Source organism: Pan troglodytes, chromosome 18 (assembly GCF_028858775.2).
Source record: "Pan troglodytes isolate AG18354 chromosome 18, NHGRI_mPanTro3-v2.0_pri, whole genome shotgun sequence".
Lineage (NCBI taxonomy): Eukaryota > Metazoa > Chordata > Mammalia > Primates > Hominidae > Pan > Pan troglodytes.
In genome coordinates this window covers 35,679,463-35,697,355 of record NC_072416.2, presented here as the reverse complement: position 1 = coordinate 35,697,355, position 17,893 = coordinate 35,679,463, and the positions used below count along the sequence as shown (strand labels likewise).

General features: G+C 43.1%; 1 protein-coding gene across 1 annotated transcript; it reads left to right on the top strand.

Annotated features, from left to right (window-relative positions):
- Window positions 1–12,530: 12,530 nt before the first annotated feature.
- LOC129137456 (Y-box-binding protein 3-like) lies at window positions 12,531–17,236 on the top strand. The gene is made up of 2 exons (XM_054669329.1): window positions 12,531–13,358; window positions 17,149–17,236. The coding sequence occupies exon 1, from the start codon at window positions 12,720–12,722 to the stop codon at window positions 13,005–13,007; it is 288 nt and encodes a 95-aa protein (XP_054525304.1). The 5' UTR covers window positions 12,531–12,719; the 3' UTR covers window positions 13,008–13,358; window positions 17,149–17,236.
- Window positions 17,237–17,893: the final 657 nt, after the last annotated feature.

Here is a 17,893-nt window from a genome sequence, read left to right as displayed (position 1 = left end):
ATGTTGATAAGATTTATCATTAAAAGCTTTTGATTCAGAGATTTTTGATGTGGAAGACTTTTAATTAATATTTTGTCTTCTGATATGACTTTATATACAGTCATGTATTATTTATCAATGGGGATGTGTTCTGAGATATGTGTTGTTAGGCATTTCATCACTTTGCAAACAGTATAAACTGTACTTACACAAACCTAGATGGTAAACTCTATTGCATACCTAGGCTATATGGTATAGCTTATTGCTCCTATGCTACAAGTCTGTGCAGCATGTTACTCTACTGAATGCTGTAGGCAGTTGAAACACAATGGTAAGTATTTATGTATCTGAAGATACCTAAACATAGAGAAGGTACAACAAAAATACTATATGAAAGATAAAAAATGGTACACCTTTATAGAGCACTTACCATGAATGGAGCTTATGGGGCTGTAAGTTGTATAGTAAACACATAAATTAATAACATAGTCATTTATTATCATTATCAAGTATTATATGCTGTATATAATTGTATGTGATATACATTTATATGACTGACAGCACAGGGTTGTCTACCCCAACTGACGTGGTTTGGCTGTATGTCTCCATCCAAATCTCATCTTGTAGCTCCCATAATTCCTATATGTTGTGGGAGGGATCCAGTGGGACATAATTGAATCATGGGGGCAGGTCTTTCCTGTACTGTTCTTGTAATAGTGAATAAGTCTCATGAGATCTGATGATTTTAAAAATGGGAGTTTCCCTGCACATGCTCTCTTTCTTTGCCAGCCACCATTCATGTAAGTTGTGACTTGCTCCCCCTTGCCTTCTGCCATGATTGTGAGGCCTCCTCAGCCATGTGGAACTGTAAGTCCATTAAACCTCTTTCTCTTGTAAATTGCCAAGTCTCGAGTATGTCTTTATCAGCAGTGTGAAAATGGACTAATACAGTAAATTGGTACCAGGAGTGGGGCACTGCTGAAAAGATACCCCAAAATATAAAAGCAACTTTGGAACTGGGTAACAGGCAGAGGTTGGAACAATTTGGAGGGCTCAGAAGAAGACAGAAAAATGTGGGAAAGTTTGGAACTTCCTAGAGATTTATTGAATGGCTTTGCCCAAAATGCTGGCAGCGATATGGACAATAAAGTCCAGGCTGAGGTGGTCTCACATGGAAATAAGGAACTTTTTGGGAACTGGGAGCAAGGGTGACTCTTGTTATGTTTTACCAAAGAGACTAGTGACATTTTGCTCCTGCTGCAGAGATCTCCAGAATTTCAAACTTGAGAGAGATTAGTTAGGGTATACGGCAGAAGAAATTTCTAAGCAGCAAAGCATTAAAGATGTGACTTAGGTGCTGTTAAAGGCATTCAGTTTTATAAGAAAAGGAGACCATAAAAGTTCAGAAAATCGCAGCCTGACAATGCAATAGAAAAGAAAATCCCATTTTCTGAGGAGAAATTCAAGCCAGCTGCAGAAATTTTCATAAGTAACAAGGAGGTGAATGTTAACCCCAAAGACAATGGGGAAAATATCTCCAGGACATTTCAGAGGTCTTCACAGCAGCTCCTCCCATCACACACCTGAAGGTCTAGGAGAAAAAAATTATTTTGTAAGCTGGGCCCAGGGTCCTCCTACTGTGGTGAATCTAGGGACTTGGTGCCCTAAGTCCCTGCCACTCCAGCCACTTGGCTGACTAAAAGGGGCCAAGGTACAGCTTAGACCATGGCTCCAGAAGGTGCAAGCCCCAAGCCTTGGCAGCTCCACGTGGTGTTGAGCTGCAGGTGCACAGAAGTCAAGAATTGAGGTTTGAGAACCTCTGCCTAGATTTCAGAGGATGTATGGAAACACATGGATGTCCAGGCAGAAGTTTGCTGCAGGGTTGGAGCTCTCCTGGAGAACCTCTGCTATGGCAGTGCAGAAGGGAAATGTGGGTTCAGAGCCCCCACGCAGAGTCCCTACTGTGGCACCACCTAGTGGAGCTGTGAGAAGAGGGCCACTGCCCTCCAGGCCCCAGAATGGTAGAACCACCAACAGCTTGCACTGTTCACCTAGAAAAACCACAGACACTCAACACCAGCCTGTGAAAGCAGCTGGTAGGAAGGCTGTACCCTGCAAAGCCACAGAGGCAGAGCTGCCCAAGACCATGGAAACCCACCTCTTGCATCATCATGACCTGGATGTGAGACATGGAGTCAAAAGAGATCATTTTTGAGCTTTAAGATTTGACTGCCCTGCTGGATATTGAACTTGCATGGGGCCGGTAGCCCCTTTGTTGTGGCCAATTTCTCCCATTTGGAATGACTGTATTTACCCAATGCCTGTAACCCCATTGTATCTAGGAAATAACTAACTGGCTTTTGATTTTACAGTTTCATGGGCAGAAGGCACTTGCCTTGTCTTGGATAAGACTTTGGACTTTTTAGTTAATGCTGAAATGAGTTAAGCTGAGAAGGATGTATGTCACCTCAGGACCTTGTGATGATTGCGTTAACTGCACAAATTGTTTGTAGAGCATGTGTGCTTGAACAATATGAAATCTGGGCACCTTGAAAAAAGAACAGGATAACAGCAATGCTCAGGGAACAAGACAGATAACCTTAAACTCTGATTGCCAGTGAGCCGGGCGGAACAGAGCCATATTTCTCTTCTTTCAAAAGCAAATGGGAGAAATATCACTGAATTCTTTTTCTCAGCAGGGAACATCCCTGAGAAAGAGAATGTGTCCCTGAGGGTAGGCCTCTGAAATGGCCGCTTTGGGGGGTGGCCGTCTTTTATGGTCGAAGCTGTAGGGATGAAATAAGCCCCAGTCTCCTGTAGCACTCCCAGGCTTATTAGGACGAGGAAATTCCCACTTAATAAATTTTGGTCAGACCGGTTGTCTGCTCTCAAACCCTGGCTCCTGATAAGATGTTATCAATTACAATGCATGCCCGAAACTTCATTAGCAATTTTAATTTTGCTGCAGTCCTGTGGTCCTGTGATCTCGCCCTGCCTCCATTTGCCTTGTGATATCTTATTACCTTGTGAAGCATGTGATCACTGTGACCCACACCCTATTCATACACTCCCTCCCCTTTTGAAAATCATTAATAAATACTTGCTGGTTTTATGGCTCAGGGGGTATCACGGAACCTGCCGACACGTGATGTCTCCCCCGGACACCCAGCTTTAAAATTTCTCTCTTTTGTACTCTGTCCCTTTATTTCTCAGACTGGCCAACACTTAGGAAAAATAGAAAAGAACCTACATGACTATTGGAGGCAGGTTCCCCCGATATCATATTTTCTGAACACTCTAAATTACAATAGAAAGTGTCTATTAAAATGTATTGGTTCATTCTCATGCTGCTATAAAAACTGCCCAAGACTGGGTAATTTATAAAGGAAACAGGTTTAGTTGACTCAGTTCCACAGGGCTGGGGAGGCCTCACAATACTTACAATCATGGTGGAAAAGGAAGCAAACACATCCTTCCACACATGATGGCAGGAAAAAGAAGTGCAGAATGAAGGGGGGAAAGATCCTTATAAAACCATCAGATCTGGTGAGAACTCACTCTCTATCATGAAAACAGCATGGAGGTAACTGACTCCATGATTCAATTAGCTCCCACTTGTTGCTCCCCTGACACATGGGGATTATGGGAACTACAATTCAAGATGAGATTTGGGTGGGGACACAGCCAAACCACATCATTATGCCCCGGCCCATCCCAAATCTCATGTCCTCACATTTCAAAACACAATCATGCCCTTCCAACAGTTCCCCAAAGTCTTAACTCATTCCAGCATTAACTCAAAAGTCCAAGTCAAAGTCTCATCTGAGACAAGGCAAGTCCCTTCCACCTGTAAGCCTGTAAATTCAAAAGCAAGTTAGTTACTTCCTAGATATAATAGGGGTACAGGCATTGAGTAAATACACCCATTTCAAGTGGAAAAAGTTGGCCAAAATGAAAGAGCTACAGGCCCCATGTGAGTCCAAAATCCAGCAGGGCAGTCAAATCTGAAAGCTCAAAATGATCTCCTTTGACTCCATGTCTCATATCCAGCTCAAAATGATCTCCTTTGACTCCATGTCTCATATCCAGCTCACACTGATGCAAGAGGTGAGTTCCTATGGCCTTGGGCAGCTCTACCCCTTTGGCTTTTCAGGGTACAGCCCCCCGCCCTTGCTGCTTTCACAGGCTCATTGAGTGCCTGCGGTTTTTCCAGGTGCAGGGTGCAAGCTGTCCGTGGATCTACCATTTCTGGGGTACAGGATGGTGGCCCTGTTCTCACAGCTCCACTAGGCAGTGTCCCAGTAGGGACTCTGTGTGGGGGCTCTGACCCCACATTTTCCTCCCGCACTGCCCTAGCAGAAGTTCTCCATGAGGGTTCTACCCCTGCAGCAAACTTCAGTCTGGACATCCATGTATTTCCATACATCCTCTGAAGTCTAGGTGGAAGTTCTCAAACCTCAATTCTTGACTTCTGTGCAACTGCAGGCTCAACAACATATGGAAACTGCCAAGGCTTGGGGCTTGCACCCTCTGAAGCCACAGCTCAAGCTGTACCTTGTCCCTTTTTAGCCACTTCTGGAGTAGCTAGGATGCAGGGCACCAAGTTGCTAGGCTGCACACAGTAGGGGGGCCCTGGGCCCAGCCCACAGAACCATTTTTTCCTCTTAGGCCTCCAGGCCTGTGATGGGAGGGGCTGCCATGAAGGTCTCTGACTTGCCCTGAAGACATTTTCCCCTTTGTCTTGTGATTAACACTCAGCTCCTCATTGCTTATGCAAATTTCTGCAGGAGGCTTGAATTTCTCCCCAGAAAATGGGCTTTTTTTTTCTGTTACATCACCAGGCTGCAAATTTTTCAAACTTTGTGCTCTGCTTTCTCTTGAATGCTTTGCCGCTTAGGAATTTCTTCCACCAGATACTCTAAATCATCTCTCCCAAGTTCAAAGTTTTACAAATCTGTAGGGCATGGGCAAAATGCCACTTTTGCATAGCACAAGTGGCCTTTACTGCAGCTCCCAGCAAGTTTCTCATCCCTATCTGAGACCACCTCAGCCTGGACCTCACTGTCCATATTACTATCAGCATTTTGGTCAAAGCCATTCAACAATTTTCTAGGAAGTTCCAAACTTTCCCACATCTTTCTGCCTTCTGAGGCCTCCAAGTCTCTAGGAAGTTCCAAACTTTCTCACATTTTCCTGTCTTCTGAGCCCTCCAAGTTTCTAGGAAGTTCCAAAGTTTCCCACATTTTCCTGTCTTCTGAGCCCTCCAAAGTGTTCCAACCTCTGCCTGTTACCCAGTTCCAAAGTCGCTCCCACATTTTGGGGTATTCTTATAGCAGCACCCCACTCTGTGGTACCAATTTGCTGTATCAGTCCATTCTCATGCTGCTATGAAAAAATACTGGAGACTGCATAATTTATAAAAGAAAGAGGTTTAATTGACTCACAGTTTGCCCATGCAAGGTATTGAATTGTGAGTGTGCTCACAGTTGTGATTTCAAATACCACTTTTCCACTCAATCAACCCTGCTACTTGGGTTTTATATGACCCAATCTTGGACATCATGTCTGGTAAAATGCATGCCTTGGTCACAATCAATGTATCAAGGCCATCCGTATGTGACACTGACCTCAATCCAAGCCATTAATTGTGGCCGTTTGGTTTGGCCTTTTGCAAGGGAAGGCCTGCAGCAATTCCATGGCAGTATCTACACATGTTAGTGTATACTTTTGACCCACGTTTACTGGCAGGTGTTTAATGTGGTCTAAAACAGGGGCAGCTGTCTTATGCATGTGTCCAGGTGTATGTGGGATGCTGCAAGGGCACATATGTGAGCGAACTAAGCAGTTTGTTAATGCTATAGCTAAATCCGCATAGCAGGGTGGTGATCCTGTTCCCTTTGCTATTTGCCAGCTCCCTTGTTCACTGCAGTGCCTCTAACCTGCTTTCCTCCTCCCCAAAGGTAACCAAGATCTTAAAAGTTAACATTGTAAATCAACCTTGTCATTTCATACAAATGTTTTAATACAGGACATTTTTAGAAAATTGTTTTTTTACGTATATTTAGGGGACACAAGTGCCGATTTCTTTTCTTTTCTTTTTTTTTTTTTTTTTTTTTGAGATGGAGTCTCACTCTATCACACAGGCTGGAGTGCAGTGATGCGATCTCAGCTCACTGCAACCTCCACCTCCTGAGTTCAAGTGATTCTCCTGTCTCAGCCTGGGACTACAGGCACACGCCACTATGCCCAGCTAATTTTTCTATTTTTAGTAGAGATTGGGTTTTACCATATTGGTCAGGCTGGTCTACAACTCCTGACCTCCAGTGATCCACCCACCACGGCCTCCCAAAGTGCTGGGATTACAGGCATGAGCCAGCCACAAGTGTCAGTTTCTTTTTTTGTTTGTTTCTTTTTTTCTTCTCTTTTTTTTTCTGAGACGGAGTCTTGCTCTGTCACCCAGGCTGGAGTGCAGTGGCGCGATCTCGGCTCACTGCAAGATCCGCCTCTCAGGTTCACGCCATTCTCCTGCCTCAGCCTCCTGAGTAGCTGGGACTACAGGCACCCACCACAACGTCCAGCTACGTTTTTGTATTTTTAGTAGAGACAGGGTTTCACCATGTTGGCCAGGATGGTCTCGATCTCCTGATCTTATGATCTGCCCGCCTCGACCGCCCAAAGTGCTGGGATTACAGGCATGAGCCACCGCACCCAGCCACAAGTGCCAGTTTCTTACATGCATACATTGCATAGTGGTGATGTCTGGGCTTTTAGTGTACCCATCACCCGAACAGTGAAATTTCTTCCCAGTTGTTTTTCACCCCTCACCCTACTTCCGCCCTCCAATCTTTCGTGGACTCCAGTGACTTATTTCACTCTATAAGTCAATGAGAACCCATTGTTTAGCCCCTACTTATGAGATCAAACAGTATTGAATGTTCTCTTCTTGAGTTATTTCACTAAGGAAAATAGCTTCCAGTTTCATCCTTGTTGCTGCAAAAGACATGATTTCTTTTTTTTTAATGGCTGAGTATTTTGTGGTATATGTGTACCACATTTTAATTTTTTTATTTTTATTTTTTCGGTGTAACATAGTAGGTGTTATATGTCTATGAGGTATATGAAATATTTTGATACAGACATACAATGTGTAATAATCATATAGGGGTAAATGGGGATTCATCACCCCAAGCATTTCTTCCTTATGTTATAAACAACTCAACTATACTCTTTTAGTTATTTTTAAATGTGCAATTATGTTATTTTTTACTATAGTCACCCTGTTGTGCTAGCAAATACTATATCTTATTCTTTCTATTTTTTTTGTATGCATCAATTATCCCCACTCTCCCACCCACTGGTAACCATCAGTGGATTATGGGCTCGGGGTGCATATCATTCTCAGCCTCTGGTAGACACCATTCTACTCTCTATCTCCATGAGTTCAATTGTTTTAATTTTTAGCTGCCACAAATAAGTGAGAACCTGCCAAGTTTGTCTTTCTGCACCTGGCTTATTTTACATAATGTGATGACTTCCAGTTCCATCCATATTGTTGCAGATGAGAGAATCTTATTATTTTACAGCTGAATAGCCCATTGTGTACATGTACCACATTATTTATACATTCATCTGTTGATGAACACTTAGGTTGCTTTCATATCTTGACTATTGTGAATAGTGCTGTAAATAAACATAAGAATGCAGATATATTTTTAATATAGTGATTTATCTCCCTTTGACTATATACCTAGTAGTGGGATTGCTGCAGCTAATGGTAGTTCTATTTTTAGTTCTTTGAGAACTCTCCATACTGTTTTCCATAAAGGTACTAATTTATATTCCCACCAACAGTGTATAAGCATTCCCTTCTCCCTGTAGCCTCACCAACATCTGTTGCTTTTAGACATTTTAATAATAGCCATTCTGACTCATGTAAGATGGTATCTCATTGTGGTTTTCATTTTTATTTCTCTGATGATTAATGATGTTTAGGATCTTTTCATATGTTTATTGGCCACTGGCATATGTTGTTTTGGAAAATCTCTCTCTGTTATGTCCTTTGCCAACTTTTTAACGGGGTCACTTGTTTTCCTCTTGTTGAGTTGAGTTCCTTATAAATTCTGGATGTCAGCCCTTTGTCATATGCATAGTTTGCAAATATTTTCTTCTGTTCTGTAGGTTGTCTGTTTACTTTGTTATTTCTTTTGCTGTGCAGAATCTTTTTAGTTTAATTGAGTCTACTTCTGTTTTTGTTATGTTTACTTTTGAGGACTTTGTCATAAATTCTTTGCCTAGGCCAATGTCTAGAAGAGTTTGTCCTAGGTTTTCTTTCTTCCAGAATTTTTATAGTTTCAGGTCTTATGTTTAGATCTTTAATCCATCTTGAGTTAATTTTTCTACATGGTCAGAGGTCTAGGTCCAGTTTTATTCTTCTGCATATGGCTATTCAATTTTCCCAGCACCATTATTGAATAGGGAGGGGGTCATTTCCCCAGTGTACATTTTTGTTGACTTTGTCAAAGATTGGTTGTTCGGATGGTTCATTGGATGTGACTTTGTTTCATGGCTCTTTATTATGTTCCACTGATCTATGTCTATTTTTATACCAGTACCACGTTGTTTTGATTACTATAGCCCCATAGTATAATTTGAAGTTGGATAATGTGAAGTCTCTGGTGTTGTTCTTTTTGGTTAGAACTTCTTTGGCTATTTCGGTTCCATATCAGGATCTTTTTTTCGTTCCATATGAATTTTAGGAATTCTTTTCTAATTCTGAATAAAAGGACATTGGTAATTGGATAGGAATTGCATTGAATCTATAGATTTATTTGGCCAGTATGGCCACTGTGAAAATATTGGTTCTTCCAATTCACGAGCATATGCCATTTTTTCTTTGTTTATGGAATTTGTTTTTTTTTTCACTAGTGTTTTGTAGTTCTCCTTATAGAGATCTTTTACCTCCTCAGTTAAATATAGTCCTGGGTATTTTATTTTTTGTAGCTGTTGTAACTAGGATTGCCTTCTTGCTTTGTTCCTCAGCTAGATCATTATTGGTGTATAGAATCTGTACTGACTTTGGTACATTAATTTCATATCCTGAAACTTTACTGAATTTATTGATCAAATCTGAGAGTTTTTTGGTGGAGTCTTTAGGGTTTCCTAAATATAAGATCATATCATCAGTGAACAGGAAAAATTCTACTTCCTCTTTTTCAGTTTACATGCCTTTTATTTCTTTCTCTTGCCTGATTGTGCTGGCAAGGACTTCCAGTACTATGTTGAGTAACAGTGGTGACAGTGGGCATTTTTGTCATCTTCCAGTTCTTATGGGAAATGCTTTCGACTTTCAACAGTATGATGTTGGCTGTGAGTTTCTTGTATATGGGCTTTATTATGTTGAGGTATGTTGCTTTTATAACTGATTTCTTGTGGATTTTTAAATGAAGCGATGCTGAATTTTATCAAAGGCTTTTTTGGCATGTGTTGAGATAATCATACCATTTTTATCCTTAATTCTGTTTATGTGATGTGTCACGTTTATTGAATTGTGTATATTGAACTATCCTTGCATCTCTGGTATGAGTCCCACCTGATCACAGTGCATTATCTTTTTTATGTGCTATTGGATTTGATTTTCTAGTATTTTGTTGAGGATTTTTGCATCTGTTGAAGTATATTGGTCTGTAGTTTGTGTGTCCTTGTCTGATTTTGGTATCAGGGTGACACTGGCCTTGTAGAATGAGTTAGGGAGAATTCCCTTCTCCTTGATTTTTTGGAATAGTTTCAGGAGGATTGATATTAATTCCTTTTGTGTGTTTGGTAGAATTCAGCTGTGAATCCATCTGGTCCTGAGCTTTTTGTTGCTGTTATTGGAAGTTTGGTGAGGGTGGGGAGGTTTTGGCTTTGGGGTTTTTTGTTTGTTTGTTTGTTTGTTTGTTTTCACTAATTCAATCTCGCTACTCATTATTGGTTGTTCAGGAGTTGTACTTCTTTCTGGTTCAGTCTTAATAGTTTGAGCATTTCCAGGAATTTATCAATTTCCTCTTGGTTTGTGCGTGTACAGTCTTTCATGATAGTCTCTGAGGATCTTTTGCATTTCTGTGGTACCAGTTGTAATGTCTCCTTTTTCATTTCTGATTATGTTTATTTGGATCTTTTCTGGTTAGTCTAGCTAGAGGTTTATCAATTTTCTTTTAAAAGAACCAACTTTTTGTTTCATTGATCCTTTGTATTTTTTGGTCTCTATTTCCTTTAGTTCTGCCCTAATCTTTGTTATTTCTTTTCTTGTGCTAACTTTGGGTTTGGTTTATTTTTTTCTATTAATAGTAACTGAAGATGTTATGTTAAGATGTTAATTTGTGATCTCTCTCCCTTTTTCATGTAGATATTTAATGCTATAAACTTCATTCTTAGCACCATTTTTGCTATATCTCACAGCTTTTGGTATGTTATTTTTTTTTCATTTATTTCAAAAAATAATTTCTGTCTTAATTTTTGCTATCAACCCAGTGATTTGTCAGGAGTATGCTTTAAATTTTCATATATTTATGTAGCTTCCAAAGTTTCTCTTGACATTGATTTCTAGCTTTATTCCACTATGATCTGAGATAATTTGATTGTTTTAAATTTTTTAGGACTTGTTTTGTGGCCTAGCATGTTGTCTATCTTGGAAAATGTTCCATGTGCTGATGAAAAGGATGTATATTCTATAGTTGTTCGATAGAATGTTAGAATGTTCTATAAGTCTCCGAATTTCCTTTGGTCTAAAGTCCAATTTAAGTCAACGTTTCTATTGATGTTCTCTCTTGGTGATCTGTCTAGTGCTGTGAGTAGGGTGTTACAGTCCCCTACTATTATTGTATTGGCGTCAAATTCTTTCTTTCGGTCTGGTAGGATTTGTTTTAGGTGTTCCAAAGTTGGGTGCATATATATTTAGAATTGTTATATTCTCTTGCTGACAATTGTTATATCTTCTTGCTCTCAAATGATCTCTTTATCATTATATAATGAACTTCTTTGTCTTTTATTACCTTTTTGTATTTAAGTATATTTTATCTGATATAAATATATCTACATCTCTTGGTTTTGTTTCTGTTTGTGTGGAATATCTTTTTCCACCCCTCTGCATTCAATGTATATGTCTTTACAGGTGAATTTCTTATAGGCAGCATATAGTTGAATAATGTTTTTAAACAATTCTGCCAATCTGCATTTTTTAAGTGGGGGATTTTAATCCATCTACATTCAAGGTCAATATTGATATGTGAGGCTTTGTTTCTGTCATATTATTGATTGTTTTCAAGCTGTTTTATAAATTCTTTTTCTTTTTTTGTCATTGTGGTTTCATGAAATTATGTTGCATTGACATTTGATTCCTTTGTCTTCCTCCTTTGTGTGATTGTTTTGTGTAAACACACAAAGTGAGTTTTATATTTACACGTGTTTTTGGTGATGGTGAATATTGAGCTTTCATTTCCATGTTTAAGACCACTTTGAGCATTTCCTGTTGTACTGATACAGTGTTGACAAATTCACTCAGCATTTCCTCGTCTAGGAAAAACTTTCCTCTTCATTTATGAAGCTTATTCTGGCAGGATACAAAATTCTTGGCTAATAACGTTTCAAGCATATAGAAAATACACAAAGTAATGTAATAAATCTGCCACCCAGCCTCCACAGGTACCAATCATGTGCCATTTTTGTTTCATCTATATTTCAACCCACTCCTCACCCCTCACAACTGTTTTATTATTCTAGGGGTTGTTTGTTTGTTTGTTTTTGAGACAGAGTTTCACCCTTGTTGCCCAGGCTGGAGTGCAATGGCGCCATCTCGGCTCACCACAACCTCCACCTCCCGAGTTCAAGCGATTTTCCTGCCTCAGCCTCCCGAGTAGCTGGGATTGCAGGCATGCGCCACCACACTCGCCTAATTTTGTATTTTCAGTAGAGACTGGGTTTCTCCATGTTGGTCAGGCTGGTCTTGAACTCCCGACCTCAGGTGATCTGCCCACCTTGGCCTCCCAAAGTGCTGGGATTACAGGCGTGAGCCACATTTTAGGGTTTTTTTGTGAGACAAAATGTACATACATTAAAAGATAGAATCTTAACTGTACCCTTTTGAGAAAACAGTACACCTATATAAAACTCCCTCTAAGAATAAAATTCCCGGCCAGGCGCAGTGGCTCACGCCTGTAATCCCAGCACTTTGGGAGGCCGAGGCAGCCGGATCACCTGAGGTCAGGAGTTCAAGATTAGCCTGGTTAACAGGGTGAAATCGCGTCTCCACTAAAAATACAAAAATTAGCCTTGGTGTGGTGGCGCATGCCTGTAATCTCAGCTACCCAAGAGGCTGAGGCAGGAGACTCGCTGGAACCCAGGAGATGGAGGCTGCAGTGAGCCGAGATCGTGCCACTGCACTCCAGCCTGGGTGACAGAGCGAGACTCTGAAAGAAAAGGAAAGAAAAAAAAGACAGACGAAAAGAAAGGAAAGGAAAGGGAAGGAAGGAAGGGAGGAAGGGAGGAAGGGAGGGAGGGAGGGAGAGAAAAAAGGGGGCAGTAAGATCGAGCGAGGAGCCCAAGAAGCGAGCGCGCATCCCGAAGCTCGAGCTGCCTCCGCTGCGCGACCCAGCCTCTGCCGCCGCCGCCTGCGCCGCGAGATCAGCCCCGGCCTCCCCGAGAGCGAGCCCCGGCCGCGGCGACCACCAGCCGCGCTAACCGCCGACCAACCGCCACCGAGGCGCATGAGCGAGAGCAGAGGAGGAGGAGGCATGAGCGAGGCGGGCGAGGCCACCATCATCACCACCACCCTCCAGCAGGCTCCGGCGGAGGCGGCCGCCGCGGCTCGCCAGGACCCCGCGACCAAGAGCCGGGTGGGCAGCGGTGCACCCCAGGCCGCGGCCCCGGCGCCCGCCGCCCTCGTCGCAGGAAACCCGGGTGGGGACGGGGCCCCCGCAGCCACGGGCACCGCGGCCGCCGCCTCTTTAGCCACCGCCGCCGACAGCGAAGACGCGGAGAAAAAGCTAGGCTAGGCTAGCTTTGATGGGCTCCTAGAAGACGACTGGTCACCAGAAAGGCCAAGTCATGATTAGAAGCTTGGAACTTTTAGCCCCACACCCAACCTCTCGGTGGGCAGAGGGGCTGAAGGTTGAGTTAATCAGCAACGGGCAATGATACAATCAATCATGGCTATGTAGTGAAGCCTCCATAGAAACCCAGAAGGACAGGGTTCAGAGAGCTTCTGGGTTGCTGAACACGTGGAGGACCCTTGAGGATGGCACACCTGGAGACAGAATGGGAACTGTATGCCCCTTCCCAGCCCTGTGCATCTCTTCCACGTGGCTGTTCCTCTGTATCCTTTGTAATGTCCTTTATGGGTAACTGTAAGTAAAGTGTTTCCTTGAGTTCTTTTTATTGAGACGGAGTCTTGCTCTGTTGCCCAGGCTAGAGTGCGGTGGAGCACTTGGCTCACTACAACCTCTGCCTCCCATGTTCGAGCGATTCTCCTGCCTCAGCTTCCTGAGTAGCTGGGAATACAGGCACCCACCACCACAACCGGCTAATTTTTGTATTTTTTTGGTAGAGACAGGGTTTCACCATGTTGGCCAGGCTGGTCTCAAACTCCTGACCTCAGGTGATTCGCCTGCCTCGGCCTCCCAAAGTGCTGGGATTACAGGCATGAGCCACCGTGTTTGCCCTGTTTCCTTGAGTTCTGTGAGCCACTCTGGCAAATTCCCTGAACCCATGGAGGGGGTCATGGGAACCTCCAATTCATAGCCAGTTGGTCAGAAGCACAGGTCACAATGTGGAACCTGTTATTGGCATTGGAAGTGGGGGCAGTCTTGTGGGACTGATCCCTTAACTTGTGGGATCTGTCCTAACTCTGGTTAATGTCAGAATTGAGTGAAATGATTGCTTATCCTGTTGGTGTCTGTTGAAGAATTGGTTGGTGGTGGGTAGAAACTCCCTCACTTACTGGTGGAGTACAACTGGCCCTTAAACAATGTGAGCCTGAACTGCGAGGGTCCCACTTACACATTGATTTTTTTTTTTTCAATCAAATGAGGATCAAAAAGACGGGATTCTCAGGATGCAGGAACTCAAGTGTAGGGAGGGCTGACCTTTCATACACACAGTATAGATTGTGGGATTTTAGTATGGTTGGATTTTTGTATCTGAAGGGCTCCTGGAACTAATCCCCTTCCTCTACCCAGAGAGGACTGTACTCTGTGTTGAGTGGTGACTTGTGTGTGAGAGTAGGAAAAACTCTGATTTTTCCTAAGTTTTCTAAATTATTAGTCCTGGGGCGGGGTGTGGTGGCTCATGCCTGTAATCCTAGCACTTTGGGAGGCTGAGGCAGGAGGATCACTTGAGGTCAGTAGTTCCAGATCAGCCTGGGCAATATGGTGAAACCCTGTCTCTACTAAAAATACAAAAATTACCAGGGGTTGGGGGGGTGGTGGGCACCTATAATCCCAGCTACTCAGGAGGCTGAGGCAGGAGAATCGCTTGAACTTGGGAGGTAGAGGTTGCAGTGCGTGAAGATTGCTCCACTGCACTCCAGCCTGGGCAACAGAGCAAGACTCCATCTCAAAAAATTAAATTAAATTAAATTAAAATAGCTGGGTGTGGTGGCTCACATCTGTAATCCTAGCACTTTAGGAGCCCGAGGCAGGCAGATCACTTGAGATCAGGAGTTTGAAACCAGCCTGGCCAACAAGGTGAAACCCTGTCTCTACTAAAAAAAAATACAGGCCAGGCGTGGTGGCTCACGCCTGTAATCCCAACAGTTTGGGAGGCCAAGGAGGGCAGATCACAAGGTCAAGAAATTGAGACCATCCTGGCCAACATGGTGAAACCCCGTCTCTGTTAAAATTACAAAAATTAGCTGGGCGTGGTGGTGCACACCTGTAATCCCAGCTACTCAGGAGGCTGAGGTGGGAGAATCGCTTGAACCTGGGAGGTGGAAGTTGCAGTGAGCTGAGATCACACCACTGCACTCTAGCCTGGGCGACAGAGCCAGACTCTGTCTCAAGAATAATTTAAAAAATAAATAAATAAATAAAATTATTAGCCCTATGTCTCAGCAGTCTTAAATGAGTATCAAAGGACAGTATCATCCCAGCTAAATTGATTAAGCACCTTTTATATACCGGGCATTACACTAGGCAGTGGAAATGTAAAGAAGATTAAGGTAAGACCCTGCCCTCAAGTCGCACAACTTACACACAACTTAGCACAACTAACAAGAAAGACTTTTCCCTTTTCCGCTGGAGCTCTGTTTGGCAGGTCAAAGCTTTGGAAAACCAATGGAGTGGATTTTTTCCTGAATATCCATAATTATCCTATTCAGAGACAAGGAAATTAATGACATCAACTGCTTTTCTAAGCAGCAGTCTGAGCAGTTTCTGCCTTTGTCGCTAGAAAAAGTACCAGGCAGAAGGAAACTCTGCTAATTCAATTAGATGTGAAGAACTAACCTATGAGAAAGTGATCATTCAGTGCTGTAGGAGTGCTACATGGAGGAGAGTAGTATTCAAAGACAAAATGCTTAGAGAAGGATGTGTAGTTCATTATTTGAGTCAGCTGATTGTGTTGACATTTTCTTAGGGGTGGGTGGGTGGGGAGTGAAAATCTGGAAAGAGAAGGCATTTCATTTAGAACACATTGTATTTTTTCTTGTGAATATAAGATGAAAATCTTTTATTCAATAGCAATACAGGTCTCGCATAAATGAAGTTCTAATTTTCATAACAGTTGTTAAGTTCTCTGTAAATCTGACAGTCACTTAATACCAACTTTAAAATGGACATTGTTAAGTATGATTCGGTGAGGTCTTCAGGTATAATAATAGGCTATAACCAAAACTTCCTATTAAGCAGAGGCAAACTCTGCCGGGTGTGGTGGCTCACACCGATAATCCCAGCACTTTGGGAAGCTGAGGCAGGTGGATCGCTTTTTTTGTTTGTTTTTTGAGACAGAGTCTCGCTTTGTCGCTCAGGCTGGAGTGCAGTGGCGCGATCTCGGCTCATTGCAGGCTCCGCCTCCTGGTTTCACGCCATTCTCCTGCCTCAGCCTCCTGAGTAGCTGGCAATACAGACGCCCGCACACCACGCCCGGCTAATTTTTTGTATTTTCAGTAGAGACAGGGTTTCATCGTGTTAGCCAGGATGGTCTCAATCTCCTGATCTCGTGATCCGCCCACCTCGGCCTCCCAAAGTGCTGGGATTACAGGCGTGAGCCACCGCGCCCGGCCTAACTTTTGTATTTTTAGTAGAGACGGGGGTTCCACCACGTTGGCCAGGCTGGTCTCGAACTCCTGACCTCACGTGATCCATCTGCCTCGGCCTCCCAAATTGCTGGGATTACAGGTGTGAGCCACTGCGCCTGGCCGCTATGTGTTTTTTTAATCCCTAAAGCTTGGTAGTTTAATATTAAATTCAAATTACTGTCGCCTAGGACTCCTTTGAAAAATACTTGACAGCTTCGTTTTTGACCTATCTCATTAGGCTGAGTTCTCTTTTATCTTTACAGTACAGATGTTTAAAATTAAAATACAGATCGGCCGGGCGCGGTGGCTCACGCCTGTAATCCCAGCACTTTGGGAGGCCGAGACGAGCGGATCACGAGGTCAGGAGATCGAGACCATCCTGTCTAACACGGTGTAAACCTCGTCTCTAATAACAATACAAAAAAAATTAGCCGGGCGTGACGGCGGGCGCCTCTAGTCCCAGCTACTCCGGAGACTGAGGCAGGAGAATGTTGTGAACCCGGGAGGCGGGCTTGCAGCGAGCCGACATCGCGCCACTGCACTCCAGCCTGGGCTACAGAGCAAGACTCCGTCTCAAAAAAAAGAAAAAAGAAAATTAAAATACAGATCTAGATCTGGATTTTGTTAGGTTTTTTTTTTTTTTAACAACCTAAGGTTGTTCAGAAACATCTATTCTATGTATGTACTTCTTTAGTCTGTAATTTATAGGCAGATTAGTTGCACCCTGTCTAGACTCCTTTCAGAAAAATACTAACAATATGTTTTTCTCTGTCTTGGGCTCCACATGGGTGAATTACAGGAAAGCTTAACAGGTACTCAGAGCAACATTTTTTCCTACTTCATGAAGGGCCTAAATGCGAACTCTTTAAAGTATTTCTCGTTTGCTTTTGTTCTTTTCCCAGGTTTACCTAATCTGTAAGTGTAAGATGCAGTCGATGAAAAGTACTATGGGAATTCTTGAGCAAATCAGACCATTCAAAAGGAAACCACTTCACGTAATGGTGCATAAGGAAGCTAGACTCACCAAAATAACCCTGTTAGGTAAGCCGGATACACCATGGAATACGGCAATCCTCTGTTTAATTTGCAAACCCTTTGGCAGGGAGGAGGAAAGGATGGAAAAATTTGGGTGAAGGCTTTATATGACTAGTCAGACAAACGGTGAGTCATGGAAATTTTCCAGTTAACAATCCCTTCTCCCTGGGCAGAGCCTGGGCCCCAGCGCTTTATGAGCCACACTGCAGTTTTAAGCCGGAATATCTCACGGTTTTATTGTTTCTTCCACGAAATGATTACATAAAATGAAATCAGCTTTGCAATCTGCACCGGCTTTGAAATGAAGGGCAAAATCTAGCTGGGGGTGAGGAGAAAGAAGGTGGAAAGAGAATAAGGTACGGAGACTGTGAGGCAGAGAACGCAGGAAAGGTGGTGAAAAGAGAGTACAAGAATTTTCGGGAGCTGAGTGTATTTTTCTTCCCCACGTTATAGATGCTGTCCGTTTTCCCCCAGCCTGTGTCCAGCAGGCCAGAGTGGACCCCTCCTATGGGCTAAAATACTCTCGGTCTTCGGCCCAGCCCAGAGCTGCACCAACCAGGGCCTGCCGCTGCCCCCCCCACCAGGTGACAGGTGGGGCCGCCGAGCGGCCAC